This window comes from Dermacentor albipictus, chromosome 1 (assembly GCF_038994185.2).
Source record: "Dermacentor albipictus isolate Rhodes 1998 colony chromosome 1, USDA_Dalb.pri_finalv2, whole genome shotgun sequence".
Lineage (NCBI taxonomy): Eukaryota > Metazoa > Arthropoda > Arachnida > Ixodida > Ixodidae > Dermacentor > Dermacentor albipictus.
Genome location: NC_091821.1, coordinates 185,498,943 through 185,526,768, shown reverse-complemented (window position 1 = coordinate 185,526,768; position 27,826 = coordinate 185,498,943). Strand labels below are relative to the sequence as shown.

At 45.0% G+C, this 27,826-nt stretch overlaps 1 protein-coding gene across 10 annotated transcripts in view; it reads right to left on the bottom strand.

The window, feature by feature from the left end:
• LOC135921937 (MOG interacting and ectopic P-granules protein 1-like) overlaps nucleotides 1–27,826 on the bottom strand; it is a 52,224-nt gene that overhangs the window by 7,118 nt on the left and 17,280 nt on the right. For 3 of the 10 annotated variants that reach the window (XM_065456354.1, XM_065456355.2, XM_070530565.1), the window contains exons 3-4: nucleotides 8,215–8,334; nucleotides 3,919–4,020 (exon numbers count right to left, since the gene is read on the bottom strand). The exons of 1 other annotated variant lie outside the window; for it this stretch is intronic. In XM_065456354.1, the coding sequence (XP_065312426.1) occupies nucleotides 3,919–4,001 (83 nt within the window). In that variant the 5' untranslated portion in view covers nucleotides 4,002–4,020; nucleotides 8,215–8,334. The remainder of the gene's footprint in view (nucleotides 1–3,918; nucleotides 4,021–8,214; nucleotides 8,335–27,826) is intronic. 6 more of the 10 variants (XM_065456351.1, XM_065456353.1, XM_065456352.2 and 3 more) reach the window with 2 other exon arrangements.

The following is a 27,826-nucleotide window of genomic DNA, read 5'->3' as shown; positions in this document are numbered from 1 at the left end:
AAAGATGAGCTGCCATAGAATATGCCTGCCACCACTATGTTTTTCTACCAGAAAGCCCATTGCTCAATTCTTAAAGTGTAAGTGGGTGGTTCTATATTTTTGTGCCTCCAGAAATTGGTAATAATTGTTGCTCTGCTAAAATTTGGTACCTCAAGAATGTTTTTGTTTAGTGTGCAGAGCTGAATATGCCATAGAAATGTTCTCATCTTAGCTCGTTTCTTTGAGAGAAGTTTGTGTTCTTACACTTGACAGCAAAGGAAATATACAAGCTGAGTAATCTCCATTAAGCTTTCTGATCTTTTCACTCACAGTTTTTGAAGCTACAGAACTGTTAATTGACAACACTTATTACTGCTATGATAAGATTTTCTGCATTCCTTCATATGTATAGCGCTTCGGCCTTGGCCTGTTTGAAGCCTAGGACTCTATCCCAGATGTCTAAACAGAACTTCCCAGGCCTTAGTACGCAGGGTTCCCCCCTCCCCCTTGAATGCATTATTTTGCCCACTATGGATCTAAGCCTTTCAATGTTTGGTTCTTACAAAGTACCCCTGTGTCTTACTCTTTTTTTTTGGATGTAATAAAACGAACACAACAGTTTATTTTTCGTTATGCAGAAAATAAAAAAATAACACAGATAATAGCAAATGGTCTCTCTGTATGGTCCTCACATGTGTATCTGACAAAAGGAATAGAATGCGCTGCTGTCTAAAAAAATACGCATCATTCTCGGCATGTTTTCATGTTGTCAGGGTCACAATTTGACGCAGTTGAAGTTGCCTTCTAGGACAACAAGCTGTCATTGTTTGAGTCGCGAGCTTGGCTCCTATTGAAATCCAGAAGAGCTGCTGCTCCCATCAACAGGTTAAGGTACCAAGCAAGCAACCATGCTTAAGAACGGAGCACATTCATTTATTTGAACTTAACCAGACAAAGCAATGAGCAACAGTTGAAAGAGATACGACAAAGGGCAGCGCTATCTTGGAGAAAGCACACCGACAAAAGGAGGGCCCTCGTCGCTGCAAAGGAGGCACGCCATAATGAAGGTAGCGGAAAGAACTTATAAGCATACGATAGTTGGTAGAAACAGGCAAGAGTGACGACCGTACTGGTGCACAAAGTCCGGGAGCCACCCTACCATCTGCAGACATGTGCACAACCATGCCCACAAGGGGTGTGTTCCGCAGCGACTAACACACACCCAGACTGAGCAAACCCAGAGAGAGGAGCAAATATGCTTGTAGAAATACACAACAGATGATGGAACCACTTCAAAGCTTGCGAATTCCATTATACAACACACATGCAAGTGGAGAAAGTGGAGAATGTAAGGGTACATCTATGACATGGCAGGACAGAAATGCGGCAATATACTGGTATGTCAGTGACACTAAAAGGGTTAACTTTTGTGCACGAACCCAGAAGATTGGGGAATAGCCTTTTCAGCTGTTGCCATTATAAACAAAGTAAACTTGCAATTAATGACATTGACGCTTAGTTCTGCTAAAAACATGTCTTTGACGCTGCCATTTTCCATAAAGAGCAACAAATCTACAAGCTGCAGTTTCCAACGACATGGTTTAGAACATTTGAAGGGCAGGGTTGACGAGTGATTGCAGGCTAATAACCACTGCCATACGAGGCGTCAACAACTTCCATTCAATATCGACAAAGAATGGCAAGCAAAAGGCTAAATCCAGGTGGCTAAATTTACATGAGCTTTGTGAAAAATATGTTGCTATGCCGGAGTTCAAAAGACAAATATTGTCTGACAAAGCAAAATTTTCAATGAGCTGTCCTCTTTGATCAGTTTTTTGCTACCCCACAGGGGGCTGTTAACATCAACTCTTTCCCTACTGCGCCCACTGGGCAATGTTAGCCCACTAAAGATGGTTTCAAGTGCCCTTTTTACGTTCCGCATCACAAGCACACTGTGCCATCTAACTTATAATAAAAGAAGCACAGTTTCGTATTCTATACAGTTCTCCTCTCTTTTTTTCTCTCTCTCTCTTTTGCGGCGTTTTCTGAATGGGATTAAAAAATGCAGGAGGTTGAAAATGACAATGGCGGCCTCCACAAGTGTTGGGTGCGCCAGATACTGCAAATTCCACAATTCTGCTGTGTGTGCATTTTTTTAAATTTTTAACTGACTGCTTGAGCAGCAGCGAGTCAGACAGAGGGTGTTGCCTTTCTGTCCGAATTTAATTTGGAGGGCAAAGACGGGGGATGGACCCGAAGTTTGGGCTCCTTCATTATCTCAAGGCATTCAGCACCAGCCAGTTAATGAACACATGCCTACCAGAATTTCAAGAAATACAATGTTATATGTTACAATGTTATATATATATATATATATATATATATATATATATATATATATATATATATATATATATATATATATATATATATATATATATATATATATGCAAAACTGAGCAAAAGACCAACGATGTACTGCAAGACTTGCAACATTCTCCTGTGCTTTACACTAAGGAACTGATTTGCCACATGGCATGCACATCTATAGGGCTTCCAGCTAAGTTTTTGTAGAGGAAGCACTGACAAAATTTTGATTTCTTAACAGATAGTGGCCATTCGACGGTGAAATATGTCAAATACTGTGCAATTTTTTCAGCATTTTGTTCGTTTTAGGTACAAGCATGTTACGACAGGTTTTGTTTAACTTTATTCTACAATCTTGTTATTGGCAATTAAGATTCTGTGTTACCACATAGAACTCGTCAACAAAGCTTCTATGCCTGAAAAGCACAATTATTCTACTTTCTTTTCGTGCATTGCAAAAAATAAAATTTGATTGCAACAGTTCCTTGAGAAAAAGAAATCAAGGGTAACAAACAAAAAGCATCCATTTTTAATACAGTAGGGAAAGAGTTAAAATGCCCAAATAAAAGAAAAGGTTTTGGTGGCTGTTCTATACTTTTTGGGGGGCAAAGGTACAATTGTGGATTTTCAGTCTCATCCTCTCAACAGATGCAAGTGTTCACGCCTTTGCATCACAAGCTTCTCCACCCACTGAGCTTTCACAAGCATCAACACAAAGCTACTGACAGTGCAGTCATCTTTTTAATGTCACCACACTTTTTATGCAATGTTCTCTGTTGGTTATCTAAAGTAGCAGTTATCTTTATTTTTAGTGGCAATGCCACATGGTATTACTTATTTGTCGCATTACATTTCTTAACAGCAGTTGCAGCTTGTTTGAGAATCCTGAACACTAACTAGTGTAAGAAATGAAAATTCATGGTAATTATGAGAAATCAGGAGACCTGATTAAGCTGTAGCAATTTTAGTTCCTGCTTCAAGCAGCAACCTTGCAATGTGTGAAAATCATCACAAAAATTAGCACAAAAGGCACTGGCTTCGGTCAGTTGGCTAGGTACCATACCAAAAACAGCACTAAAGACAAGGATGACCAAGAAGACAACACAGATGCTGGTGTTGTATCATTAGCACGTGTGTTGTTTTATTTGTAGGTGCCTTCTGTAGTTCCCATAACAAAAAAGGAAAAAGATACAAACATCATCACCAATGACATTGCTCCACGCCACAGGGATAATGGTTCATTGCACTTTGAATGTTTCATTGACACTACATTTAGTATCTCATTTGCATGTCTTGATTTTGTAAACGAGCAAGCAGTTGTGCAGTTGGCAGGCTTTTTATGTTCAAGGTTCACAGAAGTAAATTCATGAACTGCTGAAGTTCTAACACCACAGCAAAACATACTGATTATGCTGTGCAACCTGCATTTTATTTAAGGGCAGTCATCTGCTTCATAAGCCAAGATAGAAGCCTTTGCCATGCCACTGTTTACCAAAAGTGCAAGTGATCCTGTAGGTTGGGCACGTAGCCCCTTAGGAAAAAAGAACCATGCCGCACTTGGTCTTAACAAACCTTTTATATTTGCTTTCTCCTGGAAGGTGTACTGTGCTGCTTGGCATTGACTCATTAGTGTTTTCCCCCTTAGTGGACACCATTTTTGCTGATGGAGCCTGCCTGGAAGAAGCACATAAATTAAGTCACACATATTTAATTGAGCAAAGGCGAAAACACAGCCACCTATTGTCATTGCTCAAAATACAAAATCATTCATCTAGGTTAATCAGCCAGCTCATGGCTCCAACAATATATAACAAATTCTGGTTTGATACTCAATGTTACAATGCTTGCGAGACCGGCCATCGGTCTGCAATGCAACTGAAATACTTTAGTCTCAGATATCTCGCTCTACTAATATTCATGCATTATTTTGTACTGAACTAAATAAATATCAGTAAGCCAGCATATAACCTCGTACTTTCACAACTACTGCTAAGAAATATTGCAATTTCAAGTAGATATCAGCATTCTACATATCTCGAAGTTTATATATGCCAAATTTCGTTAGTATTGGACAATTGTAAGTGCCCAAAGTTATTCTCATAGGATTGTTAAAAAAATTTGTTGAAGTGTACTAACATTTTTTTTTTGCGTATTTTCACCAACTCTACATGCTGTTTGAATATCAGCCCTTTGCAGACTACAAAGGGCTAAATAAGCTACAGCACAATGCTTTGAGAAAATGTAATACACAAGAAAGTGCCTGCAAAGATCACTATATTTTGTCGTCGTATAGTACATAAGTGCTTGAAGATGTCTCCAATTGGCTCAATTTTCAAACCTATAATCCAAAAATTTAAATAACTTTTTTTTTTTAGTAGCAACTCCCCGTAACTTCTTTAAATCCCCAGTTAAAGACAATTTCATAGTGACGACTTGCCAAGCAGCCAGTTTACCACCGGCGCAGAAGACAATTGTTCCAATGCGCAGCTTTTTTTTTTTTTTCGTTTCACAGTACTGGATGGTATAGGAAAAGACAAACTGCATTATTTTCAGAATCAGTGGTACCTTTCGGCCAATATCGTAGGCAACAGCATGGGAATAATTTTGCAAAAGTGATAGCTATATGGCAAAACAAAAGGTGCTACTTCATCTCCATATCTGTTGAGGCTGCATCAGTTTGTTAAGAGCAGAACTTCACTGAACAGGCCTTACATTTCCACGAACTAGCAGTATGTTTGGCTCAAGCAAAAATAAAACACTACTGTGGCTTCGTACATAACCATCAGCTAAATGCATCAGGCTGGTACATTTAGCTGATGGTTATGTGGTGTTATCAGGCAGACATAGAGAACGTAGGCTCAAAAAGAGTTCAGTCACAAGTTGTGGCTGTGGCAGCTCGTAGCGCAATCAGTCATGAAGAGTCATTATACGAAGCAATTAGAAATTGCGTCTGGTTTGGTTTTATCTCACTTTCGAGAAAAAAATGTTTCAAATCAGAACAGCTACTTGAATTCAGATATTCCTGAAAGCTGTAGGGCATGTCACTCGCTCATCCAGTTCGCACTAAGCACTGTTATGTTTGGTAAAATTATCACCAAGGCAAGCAGATACAGAAAAAGAATGGACCTAAATTGACATAAAAACGGTGAGGCTGCATTTCTAGGCTATTTTCTGCTTCAGCTTCAATCATCGTCTCCACGATGGGATTGTTGTGCATATCCAAAGGCCTCACTTAAGTGATCACATCCTCACTGTGGATAACGCGACACTGTTCTAGAAGGGAAACATGGACAGGTTGATGGTAATTAATGTTTTGGAAAGTAACAGGGACTTGGACTTGGGCACTTAACAGGGACAAGGACGTGGGCAAAGCAGCGCCCATGTCCTATTCTTCTTTCCCTAAGTCCTTGTCCGCTTAGCGCTGTTACTTTCCAAAACATGACACTGTTCAATACATGATCTCTTCATGCAAGCGCTGATTGGGCAGGCAAGCTTGTTATGTTTAAAAATTATCTGAATGATACTGAGTAAGCTGCTGGTTATGACCAACGTAATTGCCAACAAGCAATGCGACAGAGTATTTGAATTCTAAAATTTCCCAATCTAATTAGAATATTTGAGAAAAATGACCTCCAAATACGGAATAGAATATTTTTAAATGTCTAAACAAAGTGAAATCTTTCGTGGAGTCCGATAAAAAAGATTAGGCTTATTTATTTAACACATGCATGTAATGCTGTTCACAACTTGTAAATGAGAAGCATATCTTTCACTTATCTGAAGCACCTGAACAATGATGCCAAGTAAAACAAGGCAGCAGCATGTCATGAGATACATGAAGACGTGTTCATCGAAGAGAAATTTGATACTAAACTACAGCACTTCACTTTGTCTTAAAGGTCTGCAAACATAGCGAGATTAGCTAAATAATAAATTCCTTTGCCTATATCAAGACAACATATTTGTATACACACTGCTTAAAGGGCCCCTGAAACGGTTCAGACAAATTTTGTAGGCGCGTAGGGTACAGCTTAAGTAGAACATTCGCACCACAATTTAAGTGAAGCGTTACGTATTAATGGAGCTGCAAGCAATTAGAAGTTACCCTCCTCCCTAGCTATGCTTTTCCTCCTCAACTCGCTCGCCGAGCGAGCGGCGCTAAGCTCCGCCTTCACTGGTTCAGCGTCACGATGCAACGTCACATCGTTCACTTCCAGTTGTTTAGGAGCACGCCCCCTCCCGCTAGCCGCTTGGCCGTCGACCGAGAGCTATCGAAACAGCGTGCGTTGCGAGCATTCTGTCGTAGCGCCGAACGTGTCCGGTACTCCGCTAAAAACAGGCAAGCTGGTCATTTCGGCAAATGACTGGAGGCATAAACTCAAGCTGATGAAGGAACTTTAGCGTAGACGTACGTGAGCAGCCTGATCGGTCTGCACGGTCCAGACACTTGCTGGCGCAGCGCTTAACCAGTCAAACAAAGCGCTAATATTGCTCTAACCAAGTGTAAAGCATTTTAAACATTTATAAATCAACGTGTTGATGATTACACTCCTGCGAAAAATACACACCAGCAGCAAAGAATACACTTCGTTGCTGCTACTGTGTATGGTTGAGCTCTGTGCCACCAGGTGGCTGCACCGTGCAGACCGTTCACATTTGCCCTTCTGCTCATCTCGCGGCTCATCCCGGCACAGTCAAGCGGCCAGACCCTGTCCCCTTGCGCTTGCGTTTGCCCTAATACTGGACTCACGGTTTGCAGGTCGCTAGGTTTGCAGTCCACAAGGCAACAAAGTCGAATCATAGTGCTCGCGAAAAGACTGAGACCGACTCTGACCGCGGAGCTCTCGTCAAAATGGAGTACGTTGTAACACAAGCAGACGACACTTGCTGTGTGCCGGAAGTGCTGAAGTGTACTAAAAAACTATTCTTGTGTATTCTCTTTAAGTTATTTTCTTTTTACAAAAACAAAGTAACTAACATTCCAACTATTACGAGCATCATTTGTTCCACATAAAGTTGGAAAAATTATCGACCACGCGCCCTGGTCAGCCAATCAGATAGCTCGCCCATGTGACGTAATATGGGTTATTTGCATCATATGGGTAGGGGCGGCTTAAAATTCCGCCGAGCAGTGCGCTGTGATCGGCAGCGATGTGTCTTTTTAAAGCCTTATAATAAATTACACGCTTTACGCAGAGCACTTAGATGCATCAATTAATGATCAGAAGAACCTACTCTAACGACTCAGTACGTTTGTAGAAAATCGCCAAAATCGTTTCAGGGTCCCTTTAAAGGCGAGGCATTGTTATTGAATGTTTGCTGCAAATTATTCAGCAGATCTTACTTGCCGGGAACAGATACGATGCCTCTGTGCAACAACCGTGGCTCTTTTGCAGCAGAATCATTTAGAACAGTCCTGACTTACATTACTTTCTCTCCCTCGAAACTCCGATAAACGATGTTATACCGTGCTCCTTAAAGAGCTACAGAAAACAGTGCCGGCTCGTCTACACACTCTCTCTCTCACAATTTCAAGTGAAATTTCAAACCATGCACCCCTAGTTTATAAGTGAAAATTGGTGTCCTATGTCTCAGTCTTCCTTGTGTGTGTTTCAGGCATGTTCTTTTTTTGATCTATGAACCAACTACGAGGGTAATTCCAGATGTTTTCGGCCTGACATCTAAAACTTACAGCGATTTCAAAACGGCCGCTTCAGACACACAGCGCCATCTCTTAGGAGGCCTGCATATGAATTTCAACTCAGCGTGCGTGTTCATCAGTAGCAGACACTCGCCTGACAAACACAAGGCACGATAAGTGACGGTAATGCTAATGATAGAGTGTCGAGACATCATTAAGTTCCTCACCAAACAAGGGGTTTCTGCAAGTGTTATCAAACAACACTTGGATGGTGTGTTCGCAGAAGCTTCCCCTTCTTATTCCGCCGTGAAGAGAGAGCATTGAGGATGAGCCCCGCAGTGATCGGCCTGTGGGGGTGATGAGTGAAGGAATTGTATCTCTCGTTGAGGAGGAAGTACTCAACGACAGGAGGCTGGTTGAAAGAAACTGCGGCACGGGTGGGACTCACTATAACGACTGTGTTCCGCATAATTCATGAGAAGCTTCACATTACAAAGGTCAGCGCAAAGTGGCTGTCCGGAATTCTTTCTTCTGTGCAGGAGGAGCATGATGTGACCTCTGAAGTTTTTTTAGAGCTTTGCCGTAGGAATGAAAGAGAGGTGCTGGAGTCAATTGTCACTGAGGATGAAACCATGGTCCTTTACTATGATTCCCTTTCCAAAAGAGAATTGATGCAATGGCATAAACCAGGAGAAGCACCACCGAGAAAAACCAAGGCGACTCACATACCCAGGAATTATGGACATGCGTTTAGTTTCTTTTTTCGCCACCACGTGGCGTATCAACCTTAAAGATTTGAAATTCGTGCCGTGACATTTGCCATGATGCACAACTAAAGAAAACAATAAAAAGAAGCACACCCTGAGACTGTTGCTTCCCCTCGGCACTTGGAAGCGAGTGCACTTATGTATCAGCGTTAACTTGATGACAACCTGCTACTTGCTCGACTTGCAATGAATCGACAATTTCGCTAGACACCCTGCCAGACAGCTCGTCGGCATTCCGGGTGAGATGTCTGGCCGAGATAACAGCTCCCGCAAAGCTTGCGTTGGGTTCCCTTTCTTCGTTGTTTTTTCTGTTTATTTGTGCACAACTGCGGCCGCGGGCTTTGGTATAGTCAGCGTTATTTTGCGTGTGTTTTCTAAGAACCAGTGTGATTCAATAGGAGGAAGCTTTAGCTCGCGCCCTTCTTCGATGCCGGCTGCTCAAATACATGTAAAACGCATAAATGATTTTATGAGAAAATCGCTCGGCCGATATGAATGAGAATTGTTGCATTCAAGAGAGAACGTTAGATCACAGTGATTGCCCCAATAATAATTTTGATCTAGGCCATGGCATTACTGACAATAATTATCGGAAATTGGCAAATTTGAAAAAGAAGTATGAAGTTTACAAATCCGCTAGTTCGGATGAAAACTGATATCGCATCCCATTAAACTGCATCCCTTGGAGCATCTCAATCGGACAAATTCGATGTATGAATTCATAACTTATCTGAAGTTACAATTCCTGATGAAGATTTTGCGGATACCATATTCAGGAGTTAGTGGTGTATTTCAGGGTGGCATATGATATATCATTTTTGTATGCATTAAATGAAATATTAGGTGCAGCTTAGAGAATTCGGATATCGTTTTTAGTTGCCGAGGTACAGAGTCGTATACTTTAGGTATTGTTTCTTGAAATTTCGCATTTTTTTAGACTTTAGAAAAGTGAAAGCTAAATAAAAATTGGCTTTCTGAAATCTAATTTTAACTGTTTCTTTTAAGTTCAGCATAACTCATGAGTTGCGGTGCAGTGGTTGTAAGAAGAAAGGATTGATGATTTCCCAGGTAGGAGCTAAAGCTTCCCGTTAAGTTAGGTTTAGACTAATACTTTTTCTGAGAGAAGAAGCAAGACGAGTAGCGCATATACATTATGGCGGCCGCAATTCGATGGGGGTGAAATGCGAAGACACACGTGTACTTAGATTTAGGTGTACGTTAAAGATGCCCAGGTGGCCGAAATTTTCCAGATTCCCCAACTACGCAATGCCTCGTAATCAGATTGTGGTCTTTATTTATTTATTTATTTACACAATACTGCAGGCCAGTAATATGGCCCTAGCAGGAGGGGCTACAAAGGATACAGTCAATGTAATGATGATCAACAACAACAAAAATCAACAGAACACGAAGACCGTAGCAATGTTCATCCATCGGAGTTTACAATATGAGACTCGAGTACCTTCATAAAGTTGGCGGATTCAAAAATCTGTCGGGGCAAGTAATTCCATTCGGACACTGTTCGAGGGAAAAAAGTGTACTTGTAAGCGTTGGTTCTAGCGAAAATTGGCGTTAAAGAGTATTCATGGCTGTGTCTACTTGTCCTAGTAGTTAAAGGTTTTATGCAATTTGGAAGTATTAATTTTTAAATATTTTTTTATTTACAGAATGTACAGTAAATTACAGTAATTGACAAAGCCAAGCCTACAGTAGGCTAGTCAAACCGCTCACTTCTTCAGACCTAAGCTCGTGCTCATCTTCCTCAGCTTTGTGCAGAGCTGCGCAACATATTTCCACTTGGCGTGGAAGCGCCGTCCCGCTACTTTTTAGGCAGAAAAGGACTGGTAGCGTTTTGGGCAGCTGACCTGAACGACGTCATGGGAAGTCTGGATGGAGCAAGTAGTAGGTGTGACCGGAGACATATCGTAGGTTACGTAGGTGACAGAGGACGTGGTAAGTGCCGGAGTAGCGAGATGTCAGTTTTTTCCGAGAGGCCAAAACGGCGGATGGGAGATCGAAGAGGGACAAGATCCCCGAGAATATAATCGGCGTCCCGGTGACTACTGTCACAAATGCTTTTACTCTTGTTCTGAGAAGCACAAAGGCGACGGTGAGCAACTTGGCGTGTTTCTTGGGCTCGAGCAATGACATCGCTTGTATACTGAGACACGGACTCTTGAGGGGTAGGCAGTATTGTATTAAAAAGCAATACTGAATCTCGGCCGCACAACAAATAAAATGGCGAGTAACGTGCAGTGCCGTGCCGTGATGAATTGTACGCGAAATATGTAAAACGGCAGAGCAGTATCCCAGTCACGATGGTCATCAGAAACATATATGAAGAGCATGTCTGTTAATATTCGATGAAGCCGCTCCGTAAGACCATTGGTCTGCGGATGACACGCATTAGTAAATTTGGGTTTGGTAGAATAAGGACGGAGGAAGTCGCCCACAACTGGATGTATAGCTGGATGTTATGAGCATCCCCTTTGGAACGGGGCGGTGGGTTTCGCCACCAAGCTCTTGCTATTATACTGCCTAATGTCCTACCTAGGTTAAACAATAAAAAAACACTATGGACTACCACACCCAAATTTTCTGATCGCCTACTGCGAATTGTGCTTTTGTACGTCTCCGTTTTTTTGTCGTTTCCCTACTTTTCTTCCACCAATCCTCCAATCGCCTCTTACTAATGCATATTGCGGACATGTTTACTTTTCCACTGCTCCCGCTTAACCCAAGGGCTTCAAGCAGGCCAGTGGTGCTTAAATCGACTGCTGGGTAGACGTCTTCACATTCTAATAAACCATGCTCCATAGTTTCCCTAGCTTTACTGCAGCAAGCACATGCTTCTTCCTTCTTATATCAGACTTTATAGTAACGTGTTCTAAGGCATCCCTATATCGCTTCGAAAAGTAATTAGCTTCCGTTTGAGTTATCATAAATGGTCTCTTTCCTGATTTCATTTTTTCCTCTTAAGTAGTTACTCATGGCAGGTTTCTTTTCCATTGCCGCCACCCATGAGATAATTTTAGCCTCTCTGGCTTCTTTCAACTTGACGTTCTTTGTTGCTGTGTTGGCCACCCTACAGGCCGCATACTTGCTGGTAAGTTTCCTAGTTCTTTTCCTCCACTGTGAATCAATGTTTTACCTGAACACTGAACACCTGAACACTCTCCCAGCCCATTTACTTTCTTCCATATTCCTCAGACGTTCTTCATACCCAATTTTACTGCAAACTTCCCTCACTTCAAAACTAGTCCAGCCCATATCACCCTGCACAGCTTCATTTGTAGTCTTCCCGTGAGCGCCCAATGCGAGGCGACCCACTGACCTTTGGTTGCCATCAAGTCCTGATTGTAACCCTGATTTAGAGCAAACAACCACCTTTCCAAAAGTAAGCCCTGAAACCATTACACCTCCCCACATACCTCGGATGACCTCGTCATCCGAGGTATGTGGGGAGAAGTTGACGAGTGCCGGGGCGAACAATGACGTTGTGCGTTACAACAGTAAGTAGGCTACACCAGTTGGAAGTTTACCCGCCGTGGTTGCTCAGTGACTATGGTGTTGGGCTGTTGAGCACGAGGTAGCGGGAACGAATCCCGGCCGCGGCGGCCGCATTTCGATGGGGGCGAAATGCGAAAACACCTGTGTACTTAGATTTAGGTGCACGTTAAAGATACCCAAGTGGTCGAAATTTCCGGAGTGCTCCACTACGGCGTGCCTCATAATCAGAAAGGGGTTTTGGTACACTAAACCCCATAATTAAATTACGTCAGTTGGAAGGGCTTTGGTGAACGCAAACCAAGTTGTATAATGTGTTGCAACGGCAATACACTTGTTGCATCAGTCAGATCTGGGGAAAGGTACCAAGAGATCTACACCAACGCGATAGAAGGGTTCGGTAGGAACACCAAGAGGTAGGAGTAAACGGACAGTGAGTTCAGATGGTTTCTTCTGGCATTGACATAACTCACAAGAAGCGACGTTGTGGCAGCCACATCGGTGCATACCAGGCCAAAAAAATCGTCGCCGGACACGGTCGTACGTACCGATTCCCCGAGGTGACCAAAAGTTGGTAGATCGTGCAGCTTAGACAGAATAGCAGTGCGAACATGCCACGTAATAACCAGCACCATCTAATCCACTGGGGCACATGCTAGGCCGATATAACATGCCGTCCTTGAGTAGGAACATACCAAGACAAAGGTCGCATGACCTAGACGTGAACTTTTCCATGATACCACGTATGCTTGGATCTCAGCGCTGTTCAGTAGCAAGGTCAGCTAAGCAGATAGAGAAAATACAGAGCAGAAGCATAGGTCGCACGAACATCGTCTGGGTGGTGGTACAAGCAGTCGGCATCTTGGTATAAACGATCGGACTTGTAAGCAACTGTGTACGAGTATTCCTGTAATCGTAGCGATCGGTAACCTAGGCGATCGGTAGGGTCTTTGAGGGACGAAAGCCAGCAGAGCGCATGGTGGTCTGTCTGTGTTGAATGTAAAGGGCCGACCATATAGGTAAGGGCGCGATTTCGCCACTGCCTAGAGAACTGCAAGGCACTCATGTTCAGTAATGAAATAATTCCGCTCAGCTGGAGAAAGCAGACGGCTGGCGTAGGCAATGATGCGGTTGTGGCATCGTTGACATTGGCAAAAAGTGGCACCGATTCCATGACCACTGGCATCAGTGCTGACTTCTCTTGAAGCAGTCTGGTCGAAGTGTGCAAGAAGAAATGGAGATGCAAGGAGAGAGATAAGCTTCGAGAAGGCAGTTGCTTGTTCAGGCCCCCAAGAAAATGAAGCATCTGCCTTTAGAAGAGCAGAGGACGAGTGACCTCCGAAAAATTGTGCATGAAGCGGTGGAAGTACGGGAACAGGCCCATGAAGCTCCGGACATATTTAGCACATGTTGGAACGGGAAACTTCTCTACGGCACGAGCTTTTCCCGGGTCTGCGCGCACAGCAGATGAATGAACAATATGAGCAAGGATAGTAATTTAGCGCCATTCGAAGTGACATTTAGACGAATTACGTTGAAGGCCAGCATTGGGAAAAGCAGAAAGAACGAGCGAGAGGCATTCCAGGTGCACTGCAAATGTAGGAACAAAAACGACGGCGTCATCTAAGTAACAAATACAGATGAACCACTTGAGGTTATGAAGGAGTGTGGCCATCATACATTAAAAAGTAGATGGAGCATTACATAAGCCGAATGATATAAACTTGAACTTGTATAGGTCATCGGGTATTATAAAGGCGGTTTTCTTTCGGTCCATGTCGTCGACGCAGTCTGCCAGTAAACGGAACCAAGGTCGATGGAAGAAAAGTACTTCGCACCATGGAGGCAGTCGAGGGCGGGATCAACGCGTGATAGGGAATAAACGTCTTTATTGGTGATCTTGTTGAGGTGCCGGTAATCCACGCAGAAACACCAGCTGGCGTCCTTTTTAACTATAGAACGACAGGGGACGCCCAAGGACTGGATGATGGTTCAACGATTCATCGAGAGAGAATCTTCTCGACCTCCGTTTCAATAACTTGTCGTTCGTGCAAGGACCGACGGTATGGTCGCCTGTGAATAGGGTGTGCGTCACCCATTTCAGTATGGTGTGTCGTGTGAGAGGTCTGGCCGAAAGGGCGGCCCAGGTCAGAAATGTCGCAGAACGCGGAGAGCAGCTAGTTCGTGTGGTGAGGCGGAAGTCCGGGAGCAATAACAGTTGTGAGCTGAGGAAGAACAGCCAGCAAAGAAGAAAAGACAACGGGAGACGACGTAATATAAGCAGCCGAGGCTGAAAATAGGAAAACTTGGGAAGAAGACAGCGTACCTAAGGCTATGCCTTGTGGTAGGACGTGGTCACCGATTCCCAAGTTGACGAGCTGAAGGTTGGTAGAGTTGTTGGTGATACTGACGACGGTTTGCTGAAGAGCAACGTGATGAACAAGGAGGACTTCCGCGAGAGGAGACACAACACATTCACCATAAGGCACAGGTGCAGATGTAAAAAGTGGGACTCTGGTCATGGCTTGTGGGGCGACTCGATAGTGCTCAGCGAAGCAGAGCCTGCTGGGAACTTCCTCAGGAGCGTCAGGACAGGTAGGTAGGCGGAGCTAAACTATTCTATGCCAAGTAAAAAATGGCGACTTCCTGCACTAACTACACTCTTGTAGTCAGTATAGATAAAAACATAGCCCTATTGACTTCATGAAGCACGAAATTTAAACCGTAAGGTGATTTATTAGAGCTGGCGTTGGAACTGTAATTGCAGTGCAAGTGCGATTTACTCTGCACGAAGTAGCGTCTTGAGAGGCAGCCGGGAGGGAGAGGGAGTGTATATGCGTGCGCACGTCTTGAGTGTGCATGCGCGTTTACTTGAGTTTGTGTTCGCCCGTGCTTGTGTCTCCGTATTTGAATCTGCGTGCGAACGAGCGCGTTTATGCGTCCGCGTGCATACGCGCGTTTGTGTATGCGTGCATTTCAGTGCGTGTGCATGCGTGGGCCCGTGTAAATGTGCGTGGAGGTGAAGATACCAGTTATCTTTACGTCTGTGTGCTTGAGACAGAGAGAGTGTGTCGTGCAAATATGTTTGTGTGTATAGGTGTGTGAGAAGCTAGCATTTCCTTACTTGTACCTATTCTCGCATGCAAATGAAATATAGACGTTAAAATTATGGGATTTTTACGTGTCAAGCTCACAATCTGATTATGAGGCTCATCGTAATGGGAGACTCCGGAATAATTTCGACTCTTTAACTTGCACCTAAATCTAAGTACACGGGTGTTTTTGCATTCCGTCCCCATCGAAATGCTGCCGCCGTGGCTGGGATTTGATCCCGCGACCTCGTGCTTAGCAGCCCAACACCACAGACACTAAGCAAGCACGGCGCGGATATAGAGTTTACTTGAATCTTATTTACGAGTATATCCACAGAGACAAGATTGAATGGCACTGTCTTTATACCATTATCACTTTCTGAAAGCGAAACCGACACAAAAAGAAAAAAATATGTTAGGAGCCATTCCACTCTGTGAAGATGGATTACCAGCTAAGCTGTAGCCCATCACACAGGATTACACAAGGGGTCATGTATTTATTTTCACCATTTGGTAATGGTAGTGACGATAGCCTTGTGATTACTGTGATATATACGGGTTGGCCCGGGTAAAACCTTAGACAGAATCTTGGCCAAAGTAGAATCTATGCACGACCGTTGTTACTTAATTGAGTTACTTCGATTGCTGTAGCCCTTCAAACCAAATTCTTTTTGCACAAGCTCAGTGAACCATTTCTTTTCTGGTTTTGAAATGCCCACATTGAAGCCTCCAATGGTGATCACAAGGGTAGTGTCATCGCGGCTAACCAATGCAAGGTGCATGGTCATGAACTTCTTAATACCACAGTTGGGTGTGCCTGAATATATATAGACAGTGGATATCATAATTCCGTCTTTCGTTTGCACAGCACACACAACCCCACAGTCGCTGCCCCTCTCCTCTTACGAGTTAAGGTTGTATGGTAGTGCACATACATTTCCTCCTCTGCATATATGGCAATGCCTTCTGCACGTGAGGCCATGTGCGATTCCAGCATACCCATCGACGGGAAACAATGCATCTTCATTATTATTATTATTATTATTATTATTATTATTATTGGCGGAGCACTCGAAGCTCGCTTCACCTCCGCCGCATGACAGTCCGATACACCGCAACCTCCGGGATCCGCCGGAATTTTTGCTCCCTGATAGGACAAATGCATTTCGGGCCAGAGGTACACAGCTTCGCTGTGAAAGCGCCTGTGCAGTCCGTATTGCCGCCCTGTATTTTGTCTCGACGGCACTATCACCATCGGCACGGTCCCGCGAGGAGCTGCTAGCGGTTCGCGTTCGTTATCTCCCTTGCCTCTTGACAGCGAAGACGTGCTAAATCTGCACCATCATTGCATCGTACATCCCTCCTTCGACCAAGAAAGTTTTCGGCGGCACACGTTCGCTTTTGTATTGACATTAAAGCTTTACACTGCTTGATTTCGAAGAAAACGAATGTACATCAAAAGCGGACTGGCCGCAAGGAATGTACAGTACTCACGTAGCGATGCCATTGATCACATTATCACAAAAGACGGGGCTCGGTCAGGTCGCCCTTATAAACATTCTTTTTCAGCATCAGTTATACTTTCAAAGAGGTTACTCGAAAAACATTTGTGCAATACAGAAGCATGTTTAATAATTATTCGCTCAGCTAGATAATCTCGAGGAATGGCTCCAAGCTAATCATGTCCGTTAGCTGCCTAAGATTAATTATTGACAATTTAATTAACATACCTTTGTTTATTACGCAAACAACTAATCAACTTACTCTGTATCTAGAGGCTAGCAATTTCAACACTCGAATAATAACAATAATGTCAGCAAGATTTATATTGCTCTATTAAAGTTTGGCGGTGTTAAAAAATAACTGCCTGGATATTCATGGTGCAGTAGGCTTCTTAAAAAGCAGGTGCAATTGCTTAGACGGGTTTTCTTGGCGCAATTCAAGTTCATTAACTTAAGCACATGTGCCCAACAGTGCACTTCTGCTTTTACGACGGACTCTCCTACGCTATACAAGAAACACTTCAGCGCTATGGTATATCGCACAAGGTGTGCGAGAACATTGTGTGCGCTCCCGATTACTATATGAGCGTTGGTGGCATCAGAGTCGGTTTCCTGGCGTCATTAAGAATAAAAACAGCTGCCGGGCGGAAAGCAATGGATAATTTTTTTAGTACATTGTATCAAATAGAGTGGCGCGCACGTGTGTGTTAGAACAAGAAGTACTGAAGTATTGGGGTGAGTTCTTCGCTGAATATATTTTAACTGTCTATTGTTAACACACAAAGAAAAAAATACCGGATTGTTTTTAGAAATAATGTTGATATACGTATGCAGTCAAGGAAAACATGAGTTCCGACCTAGGGCCCGAGGTGAAAGCAGCCCCAAACCGCATGGCTACATTGGCACACGGTTTATTAAGGCGAAGGGCTCAAGTGGCTCTTAACAATGGCTCATATCCCCCCACCCCCCCAATAAGCGGTGTCTAGTCCAGTGATACAAAGTAGAAGAGTGATACAAGAAGTAGAGGAATGGTACAAAAAATACCAGCAGCAATGGCTCCTTCCCAAATAAAGAACGACATAATCAGGAATGGCTCATACCCTCGTAAGCAAGCAAAGATGCAATGGCTGAATATGAATGAAGAAACCAAAGGAAAAAAGAACGAAAGAGAGAACAAAGAAAGAAAGAAAGAAAACGAAGAAAGACTGAGAGAAAGTAAAAAAAAAATCATGAGCCATTCCACTATAATACTGAACAAAAGGTACAAACTCATTTATTGTCTTGAGCCATTCCACTCCGGGAAGGTGGTTGACCAGCGAAGCTGTTTAGAACGACTCGGAGGTGACACATAATTTTGAACAAAAGGTACAAACTGATTTATTGTCTTGAGGGTCGTCATTATTTCACCCGCAACTGCAATCACATTCTTTGAGAATGTCAAATCGGTGCACGTACGCCGCTGGATGGACTGTTGGGCCGGATCAGTGTGGCATCGCAAGGGATATGTCCGCAACACAGAACGCGTAAACCGCTCCCTTTTCGATACCCACACATACACATTGAAATCACCGACAACGACAACAGAGGTAATGTCATCGCAGCTAATTCACGCAAAGTGAGTAGCCATGAAACTTACGGGACTATGAGTCATTGCATTTTTTTGCTTGCTTATTGGGGTAAGAATGGGCTGGGGTGCGTTTGGCAGGCATTCTCAGATCATGAACAGCAGGTTGCCATTATCCCTCAAGAGAAAAGTATATAACAGCTGTGTCTTACCAGTACTCACCTACGGGGCAGAAACCAGGAGGCTTACGAAAAGAGTTCTACTCAAATTGAGGACGACGCAACGAGCTATGGAAAGAAGAATGATAAGTGTAACGTTAAGGGATAAGAAAAGAGCAGATTGGGTCAGGGAACAAACGCGAGTTAATGACATCTTAGTTGAAATCAAGAAAAAGAAATGGGCATGGGCAGGACATGTAATGAGGAGGGAAGATAACCGATGGTCATTAAGGGTTACGGACTGGATTCCAAGGGAAGGGAAGCGTAGCAGGGGGCGGCAGAAAGTTAGGTGGGCGGATGAGATTAAGAAATTTGCAGGGACGGCGTGGCCACAATTAGTACATGACCGGGGTTGTTGGAGAAATATGGGAGAGGCCTTTGCCCTGCAGTGGGCGTAACCAGGCTGATGATGATGATGATGATGGGGTATGAGCCATTGATGATAACATTCTTCGACATGCTGTTTTGTATGTTGTATGCGTGATTAGAACGAATTTAAGCACTGTTCGCTTGACATTTCTGAGGGCATGTAGCCTCTGTCTTACGGGACTATGAGGCATTGTATTTTTTGTTTGATTGGGAGTTTTTTTGGCTTGCTATACAATTTTCTCATTGACACTTTTCCCCGAATTATAATATTTGATAAATTGATTAAATAATTAGGGCTAGTTATATAATGAAGCCAAATAAAAAATTAATCCGAGTATCTCCAAGCGATGGCAAACAACATTACCTTGAGTCTGTTCAGCCACGTTGCATTTGCATATTTTTAATGTTTGGCTCAAGTTACGTGGAACACCCTGTATATACGCATCGGTATATAGATTGTTGGGCTATGCGTATGACTTGCTGTTGAATTGACACCATGTAATTATTCGTCCTTTCATTAAAGATCGTCAGTCCCGATTTCTCTGTACTAAACTTAAGGTCTAGGTTTGTTGCTGCCTTGCCACAAATATTCGCAAGTGTCTAAATCAGATGCGTTGTCCGCTACTGGCAGAATGTTGTCATCATACATCAGTCCGGGGACCTTCTGTTGCGCGATTTTTCTATTACTCATGCAAGATAAATCAGACCCTAATTAACTGTTTTCCAGTTAATTGTCTCTCTGTCTGTCTGTGTCTGTATGTATGTATGTGCTCCTTTCAGTTCTGATGACGCAAAGAAACCAAGCCTGATGCCAAGAATGCTCAGAAATCTGTTAGAGCAAATAATGCTCTCGCACACCTTTTTTGATGTACCGTGGCGCTGAGGCGTTTCTTGTACAATGTAGGAAAATACATTGTAAAGACAGAGGTGTACGGTTGGGTGCATCTGTTCCAAGTTCATCAACTTGAATTGCGTCAAGAAAACCTGTCCGAGTATTCGCACCTGCTTTATTAGGCGCCTACTACACCATCACTATACAGGCGGTCTTCTTTAACGGCCAAATATTAAGGAATAGATCAATGTAAATCTTCCTGACATTATTGTTATCATTCGAGTGTTCAGATGGTAACCTCCGGATACGGAGCAAGTTGAGCAGTTGTGTGCGCAATTTACGAATGTATGTTAATTATCATTTAAATAATTGTTTTCCAGTGGCTAAAGCAAATTAGCAGTCTGGAGCCTGTCTTCGACATATTGTAGATGAGCGAATATATGCTTATTAATCATGCTTCTGTAAGAGCTAAGACCAAATATTTTGTAATTAAGCGTTCTCTGAAAGCCTAACTGACGTGGAAAAAGATCGTGGGTAACATGAACCTGACCGCTTCCAGCCTTTCGAGATTTTGCGATGAATGGCAAGGCTCCGTGAGCATGCTCCTTGCGGCCTGATGACTGCCGATATTTATTCCCATCGTTTTATTAAGGCAAGCAGTTTAAAGTTGAAATGTCAATGTAGCAACGAACGTGAGCTGCCGAAAGCGTGCTTGGTCACAGAAACAATGCACGGTTGAATGATAGCGCAGATTTAGCGCGTCATTGCTCTCAAGGCATTGCGCTGCCGCCAACGGAAGCAAGATAACAGACAGTTTTAGTACAGCGTACGCTATACCATAGCGTACGCTAAAAAATAGCGGGTCGTCACTGCGCATGCGCTGAACGCTAAACGAAATAGCGGGTATAGTGGGCGTACGCAACGCAAACGAGTTAGCGTTAGCGTTTTTTCGGGGTTTGCGGGAAACATGGCGGAGGTTCCGGCTGCCCGCTTCGAATTGAATTTGCCATTGCTTTTGCAAAATGCACTTCGTTCGTAGCAAATTACTGTGTAAACGGCTTTCGCTTAGTCTCAGGCCGCTTCGACGACACAGTATTATGGATAACTTCGTGGTGTTTTCGAGATCGCTTCTCGTTTCGAACGAGTCGAAGCCTGACGAAAGAAACGTTCGAGATGTCAGCACCACCTATCGCTACAGGCGAGAAATAGCCGCAACGACGGCATATGGCCTCTGAGATCCGAAGATATTGCCGGCCAACTAAAACTGTCGAAAACGTGCGCTGCTTAGCGTACGCTATATTATAGCGTATAGCGTACGCTATAGTTACGTACGCTAAACTAAAACTGTCTGACGAAGTTGAACTGCTTGGCAGCTTCTTACGGGGCCGTGACAGCCAAGGGCGGCAATACTGACGTCACAGGCGCATTTTTTTGTGGGTTTCGCTTTAAGAAAGAGATAATGCTACAAATGCAGTGTCATTCGTTCTTGTCTCGAGGATTTAAACACTGGTTTTAATGCTCTCCACACCACGTTTGTTTCCAAGAGTAGGTGTAAGCGGGAAAATGTTCACTCACACCCGAAAACACACAAACACCCTCGCACGCATACATACGCACTCTCTCTCCCTCGCATGAGCACACTCTCTCTTCCTCAGAAGCACTCACATGCTCTCTCCATCGCACGCACCTATATCCATGCGCACACAAACGCACACTTTTGTCCGCAGGCATGCATGCTGAAAGACAAATACGCACGGTCGCACACGTGCAGATTCATATGCCGCCATGCATGCGCCGCAAACACGCAAGCGCACACACACATGCACTAACACGCAGATGCAGGCATGCACACACACCGCGAACGCTCACACACGCATACAGGCACTCGCGTGCAAGCATATACAAATATGGAGGCACTAGCACGCGCACACACTCTCCCCTCGCATGCACACACACGCACGCAGTCTCTCTCCCTCGCACATACACACACTCTTTCTCCCTCGCACACACACACACTTTGTCTCCATCGCACACAAACGTACTCTCCCTCACACGCACGTACTCTCTCTCCATCTGTCATACGCACGCGCACACACACACACGCACTATACGCATGCACAGGCATCCATGCGCACACAAACACGCACACATTTGTTCGTAATCGTGCATGCTGAAATTCGAAAACACGTTGGCACGCGTACACATTCACACACGGCCACGCATGCACCGCAAGCACGCGCACATGCCAACGCACGCACACCCGAACGCTCACACACGCATACACGCATTCGCGCGCATGCAAATGCAAATACGGAGGCACACGCCCGCACAATCATACACTGAGCGCACAGGCACATACAACCATACCCAGGCGTGTTCAAGACATGCACATGCATAACCACTCTGTACCATCTCAGCTGCTTCTCAAAAACCTGCGCGTGCTAACAGGCTGCATAACACTCCCTCTACCATTACCTTGGCCACGGCGGCCGCATTTCAATGGGGGTGAAATGCGAAAACACCCGTGTACTTAGATTTAGGTACACGTTAAAGCACCCCAGGTGGTCCAAATCTCCGGAGTCACCCACTATGGCGTGCCTAATAATCAGAAAGTGGTTTTGGAATGTAAAACCCCATAACTGAATTACCATTACCTTCTCAATGCCAACTGTAATAAACCGCTTTATGGTTTAAATTTTGGCGCTTCTTCAAGTCATTGTGCCCTCTGGCGGGAGGGTGCAAAACGATTTCCTCCTGTAGTGGGACTTCACCGCCCCTGTCTGACCTGTTTTAACTGCTTTAATGCACCGCCAATGTTCTAAGTGCCAAAGTACATATATTGTTAGAAGGGGCTACCCTCTTGTTGTAGTCAGTTGAAACTTTCTGACCCTCAGCCGATATTCTGAAATATAATTTTGAAAAAACAATTTCCCATTGAATTACACTTATGCGTTGCTGTGAAGTTCCGAAGGAGAATGTCCAGAATTCCTGGACATGATCAACCAAGACGATCATGGCAACAATCTCGGGATTGCCATAAGATTATCTTGATTGACTTTAAGAAAATAAATACTACCAAAAAATGTGCAGTATTACACATCACTTGTACACAAACTGCATGATGCAATAAACGAGAACAGGCTAGGCATTTTCCATCATGGTGTCTGCCTGCCTCATGACAACGCTTCAGTTCACATGGCGAGAGTTCCAAAGGCTGCAGCGAAGGACTGTGGCTTCGGGGAAATTGATCACTCGCCCTACAGCCCAGACCTGACGTTCAGTGACTACTGCTTCTTCTTAAAGACCTTCAAGGCAAAAAATTTGCTGCTTATGATGAAGTGAAGAGTGCTGTCCGTGGACATCTTGAAGACACTAGTTCAAGGGTGTAGAAATGTTGGTGCAGAGGTGTGAAAAATGCGTTCAAGTGAAGGGAGATCATATTGAAAAGTGATACTGATGTTTGATTTCTATCTCCATTAAAGGTTGGTCAGGCCAGAAACATGGCATTACCCTCGTAGTGCAACAAGATCTGCTAACTGTCCTCTGCACCAAGGGCAAACTAGTCGCTTGGTCATGACAATGAAATGGCTTGTTTACTGTCTAAGTGCTGTCTGGATAATAAAGAGGTTACATGCATAAAAAGACATCAAAAACAAAGCACCAGGATATGCAGGTTACCTTTGCTGGCCCACTGGAACCATCACGCTTGTGTTTATTTAACATATAACCGATTCTTTTCTTTTTTGTTATTAGCAGATTTCAGCGTCTATGCTTAACAAAGGCTGAATATAATGATGGTATTTTCATTACGAATGTGGCCTCATTATAACAAGGTTAGACAATAATACGTAAACTACAGCTAGTGTGGTCATTGTTAACTACAGTGCGACAGAAAAACAAAGGACAAGAACAAAGTGAACACAGCATTGTGTGTTCGCTTCATTCTTGTCCTTTACTTTATGTCGCACTGCAGTTAATGAATCCATACCAACTCACCCGGCTTTCAGTTCTTGTACTAATGTGGTCAGCCTCGGTTTCTGATCGCCTTTCACAATTGGCCATTACATGAAAAATACAAAGCCGAGAGGAGAAATGGCACCGACCGCATCGAGGGGGACACAGTGTCAGCCTGGTGATGTTCGCCCAGCAGAGATATTGACAGCAGTGCTTACATGCCTCCGCAATGAACAGTGGGCTCCAGTAGCAACTAGGGTGTCGAACCAAACCCAAACAGGAATTCTAGCTGCAACTTAACCTGAACCCGAATCGATATTCTTAGAATGTGCCTGAATCCAAACCAAACCTAAACTGGGGGTGGGGAAGAAAAATTTTAAATAATGGTTACCGATTCGGTACGAAGCGGTTCAAGTGCAAAGGGTGCAAACGGGTGCTAACAGATAAGTAATTTTTCGAAATTATTACTTCCTCAGTCAGTTCTCAATAGTTGCATTATGTTGCTCTGTGTGTAAATGTGTGCTGGTAACTGTACGGCCAGCTGGGCAAAGATGCTTGCACTTCTGAACTCTGCCATGCCAGTTGTGTTCCACTCCAGAAACACTCATTTAAGGGCACTGCAGAATCACTATTTCTGTTGAAGCTCTCAATTTGGTCGATAAACAAGCTTGCTTTAAATGCATTTAATTCAGCCACGAAATCGGAAAATATTGTTACATAGAAAGACGCAGACGAAAAGCTATGTACAAGTATATTTACAGATTCCAGATTCATAGGTGACAGTATACGAATATTCTTGGAGGGCGTAAGGCCCAACGACCAAGTCTTCCTGTAGGATCTTTCAGTGAGCATAACCAGCAAAGCGCGTGATGGTCTGTGACAACGGAAAAGGGTCGGGCAATAAGTATGGGCGGAATTTCGCAACTACCCAAACTAGGGCCAGACACTCACGCTCAGTGATAGAATAGTTGCGCTCCGCGGGTGAGAGGAGCCTGCTGGCGTAAGCGATAACACGGTCGTGGCCACGCTGGCGTGATGCCAGTACTACGCCAATTCCGTGACCGCTGGCATCAGTACTAACTTCGGTAGGCGCAGAAGGATCGAAATGGGCCAAAACGGGAGGCGTTGTGAGAATGTCGATTAGATGTGAGAATGCAGAGGCCTCATTATCGCCCCACTGGAAAGGGGCGTCTTTTTTCACAAAGCTCGGTTAGTGGCCGTGCTATGGCGGCGAAATTTCTCACGAAACGGCAGAAGAACGAACAAAGGCCGGTGGAGCTGCGCACATCCTTGACACACTTCGGAACAGGGAAGTGCGCAACAGCATGGATCTTGCCTGGGTCCCGTTGCACTCCGTTCGCGTCAATGAGATGTCCAAGGACGGTAATCTGGCGACGGCCGAATTAGCACTTCGATGCTTTGAGTTGCTGACCGGCTCGACGAAAAACGTCCAGGACTGCTGAGAGGCGCTTGAGGTGCGTAGCGAACGTAGGGGAGAATACGATGTCGTCGTCCAAGTAGCACAGGCACGTGGACCATTTGAAACCATGAAGAAGGGAGTCCATCATGCGTTCAAAGTGGCAGGGGCGTTAGTTACATAGACCGAACGGCATCACTTTGAATTGATAAAGACTGTCGGGTGTTACAAAAGCAGTCTTCTCGCGGTCGAGATCGTCCACGGCAATCTGCCAGCAGCCGGAACGAAGGTCAATAGAGGAGAAATAGCGAGCACCGTGGAGGCAGTCAAGGGCGTCATCAATCCGAGGTAGGGGATACACGTCCTTTTTGGTAACCCTGCTAAGGTGCCGATAGTCCACGCAAAAGCGCCATGAGCCATCCTTCTTTTTGACCAGGACTACAGGTGACGCCCACGGACTATATGATGATTCAATAATGTTCTTGGCAAGCATTTTGCGAACTTCTGCGTGAATAACTTGACGCTCAGCTGGTGACACTCGATACGGGCGGCGATGAATAGGAGGGGCATCGCCGGTATTAATGCGATGTTTGACAGCTGTAGTTTGGGCCAAAGGACGATTGTTAAAGTAAAAAATATCGTGGTAGGAACAAAGAGTGCGGTAGAGCTCACGAGCGTGCTCGGACGGCATGTCGGGTGCAATCATTTTCTGTAAGTCAGCGATGGTACAATCTGCCGACTGCGGCGGTAGAGGAGTATCGGATGAAGTGTCGTCTACTGCAATGAATGCTACTGAGTGATCCTCGAATGAGCAAAGCTGGGCCAGAGACATCCCGCATGGCAGCACTTGTGTCGTCAAGCCAAAGTTGACCACTGGCAGGCAGACGCAATTCGCCGTAATAGATAAAACTGTATGAGGTACTGTGATCCCGTGTGTAAGGAGGAAGTCTTGCATAGGAGCCACGATGTAGTGACCGTCGGGGACTGGTGGGGATGACACTAGATCAACGTAGGTCAGTGCCGAAGGTGGCAAGCGAACGAAGTCAACGGAACTGAGGCGAGTGGGGCGTGGTTCAGCAGGATCCAGAACAGGCAGGTCAAGGCGGAGAGTACTGGCGGAAAAATCGATGAGAGCAGAATGTGCGGAGAGGAAGTCTAAGCCGAGGATGATGTCATGGGGACAGTGGGCGATGACTGTGAATAGCACGATTGTTGAGCGATCGGCGGAGGAGACGCGGGCGGTACACATACCAATTACGGGGGCTCTTCCGCCATGGGCGACACGGACGACAGGCGTCGTGGCGGGCGTGATAATTTTCTTGAGCCGGTTACGAAGCTCAGCGCTCATTACGGACAAATGCACCCCAGTGTCTATGAGTGCAGACACAGAAACACCGTCGACTTGCACGTCAAGAAGGTTCAGATGAGCGGACAACGTCAGTAGAGGATTTGGCGGCATAGGGAGCAGTGCAGCGTCACCTCGAGGCGCTGCATCGTCTAGTTTTCCGGCTGGGAGCGGTGTCCAAAGGGAGTCGGCGAATAGGAGCGACGGGGCTGGGGAGAGCGAGATTGTCGTCGTTGGGGCGAAGGCGAACGAGAATAGGAGCGGTTCGGTGCAGGAGAATCAGCGGTGGCATTATCGGAGCGTGCGGCATAGGGACGAGAAGGGCCACCTGGGGGGCGAGAGTAGGCAGTATATGTAGATCGGGTCGGGGAACTCCAGCGACTGCGACACAGCCGAGAAATGTGCCCGATTCGATGGCAGTGGAAACAAATGGGCTTGTCGTCAGCAGTGCGCCATTCAGATGGGTTGCGGAAACGTGGTGGGTAAGAAGATGCGGGACGGGGCGAAATCGAAGAAGCCGAGCGGGTATCAGGGCGATGGGCCAAGCAGATGGTGTGAAGACCCATGTTTTCGAACTCCTGGCGGACAACTGCCTGGATCAGTGAGACCGTGACTGCAGATGTGTTGGTGGGACTGGAGTCGAAGGCAGCCGGATAGGCGGCCTCGATCTCACGCCGGACGATCCTGGATACATCGGCAGTGTTGTTGGGACGAGGAGCGTCGGCACAGGAAGATGTCGCTGGGGTGTTGGGCAGACGGGCAAACTGCTGGTCAATACGTTCGGCTTTTAGCGAGTTCCAGGCGGCGGCACTCTTTTATAACAGCATCCACCGTCGCTACGTTGTTGCAAACGAGCAAGTTGAAGGCGTCATCGGCAATGCCTTTGAGGATGTGGGAAACCTTGTCTGACTCAGTCATGTGAGTGTCAACTTTGCGGCACAGAGCCAAGACGTCCTGAATGTACGTGACATAGGGCTCTGTTGACCTCTGCACACGGCCGGAAAGCGCCTTCTGCGCGGCAAGTTGGTGACCGTAGGGGTTGCCGAACAAGTCTCAAAGCTGTGTCTTAAGTGAACCCCAACTGGTGAGCTCACCTTCGTGCATGCGATACCAAACTCGAGGTGTGCCACCGAGGTAAAAGACTACGTTGGCGAGCATAATAGTAGGGTCCCACCGGTTATTGCGGCTGACGTGTTCTTACAGGCTGATCCAGTCATCGACGTCTTCCCCATCTTTGCCCGAGAATACGCCAGGATCACGGGGAGCGGGGAG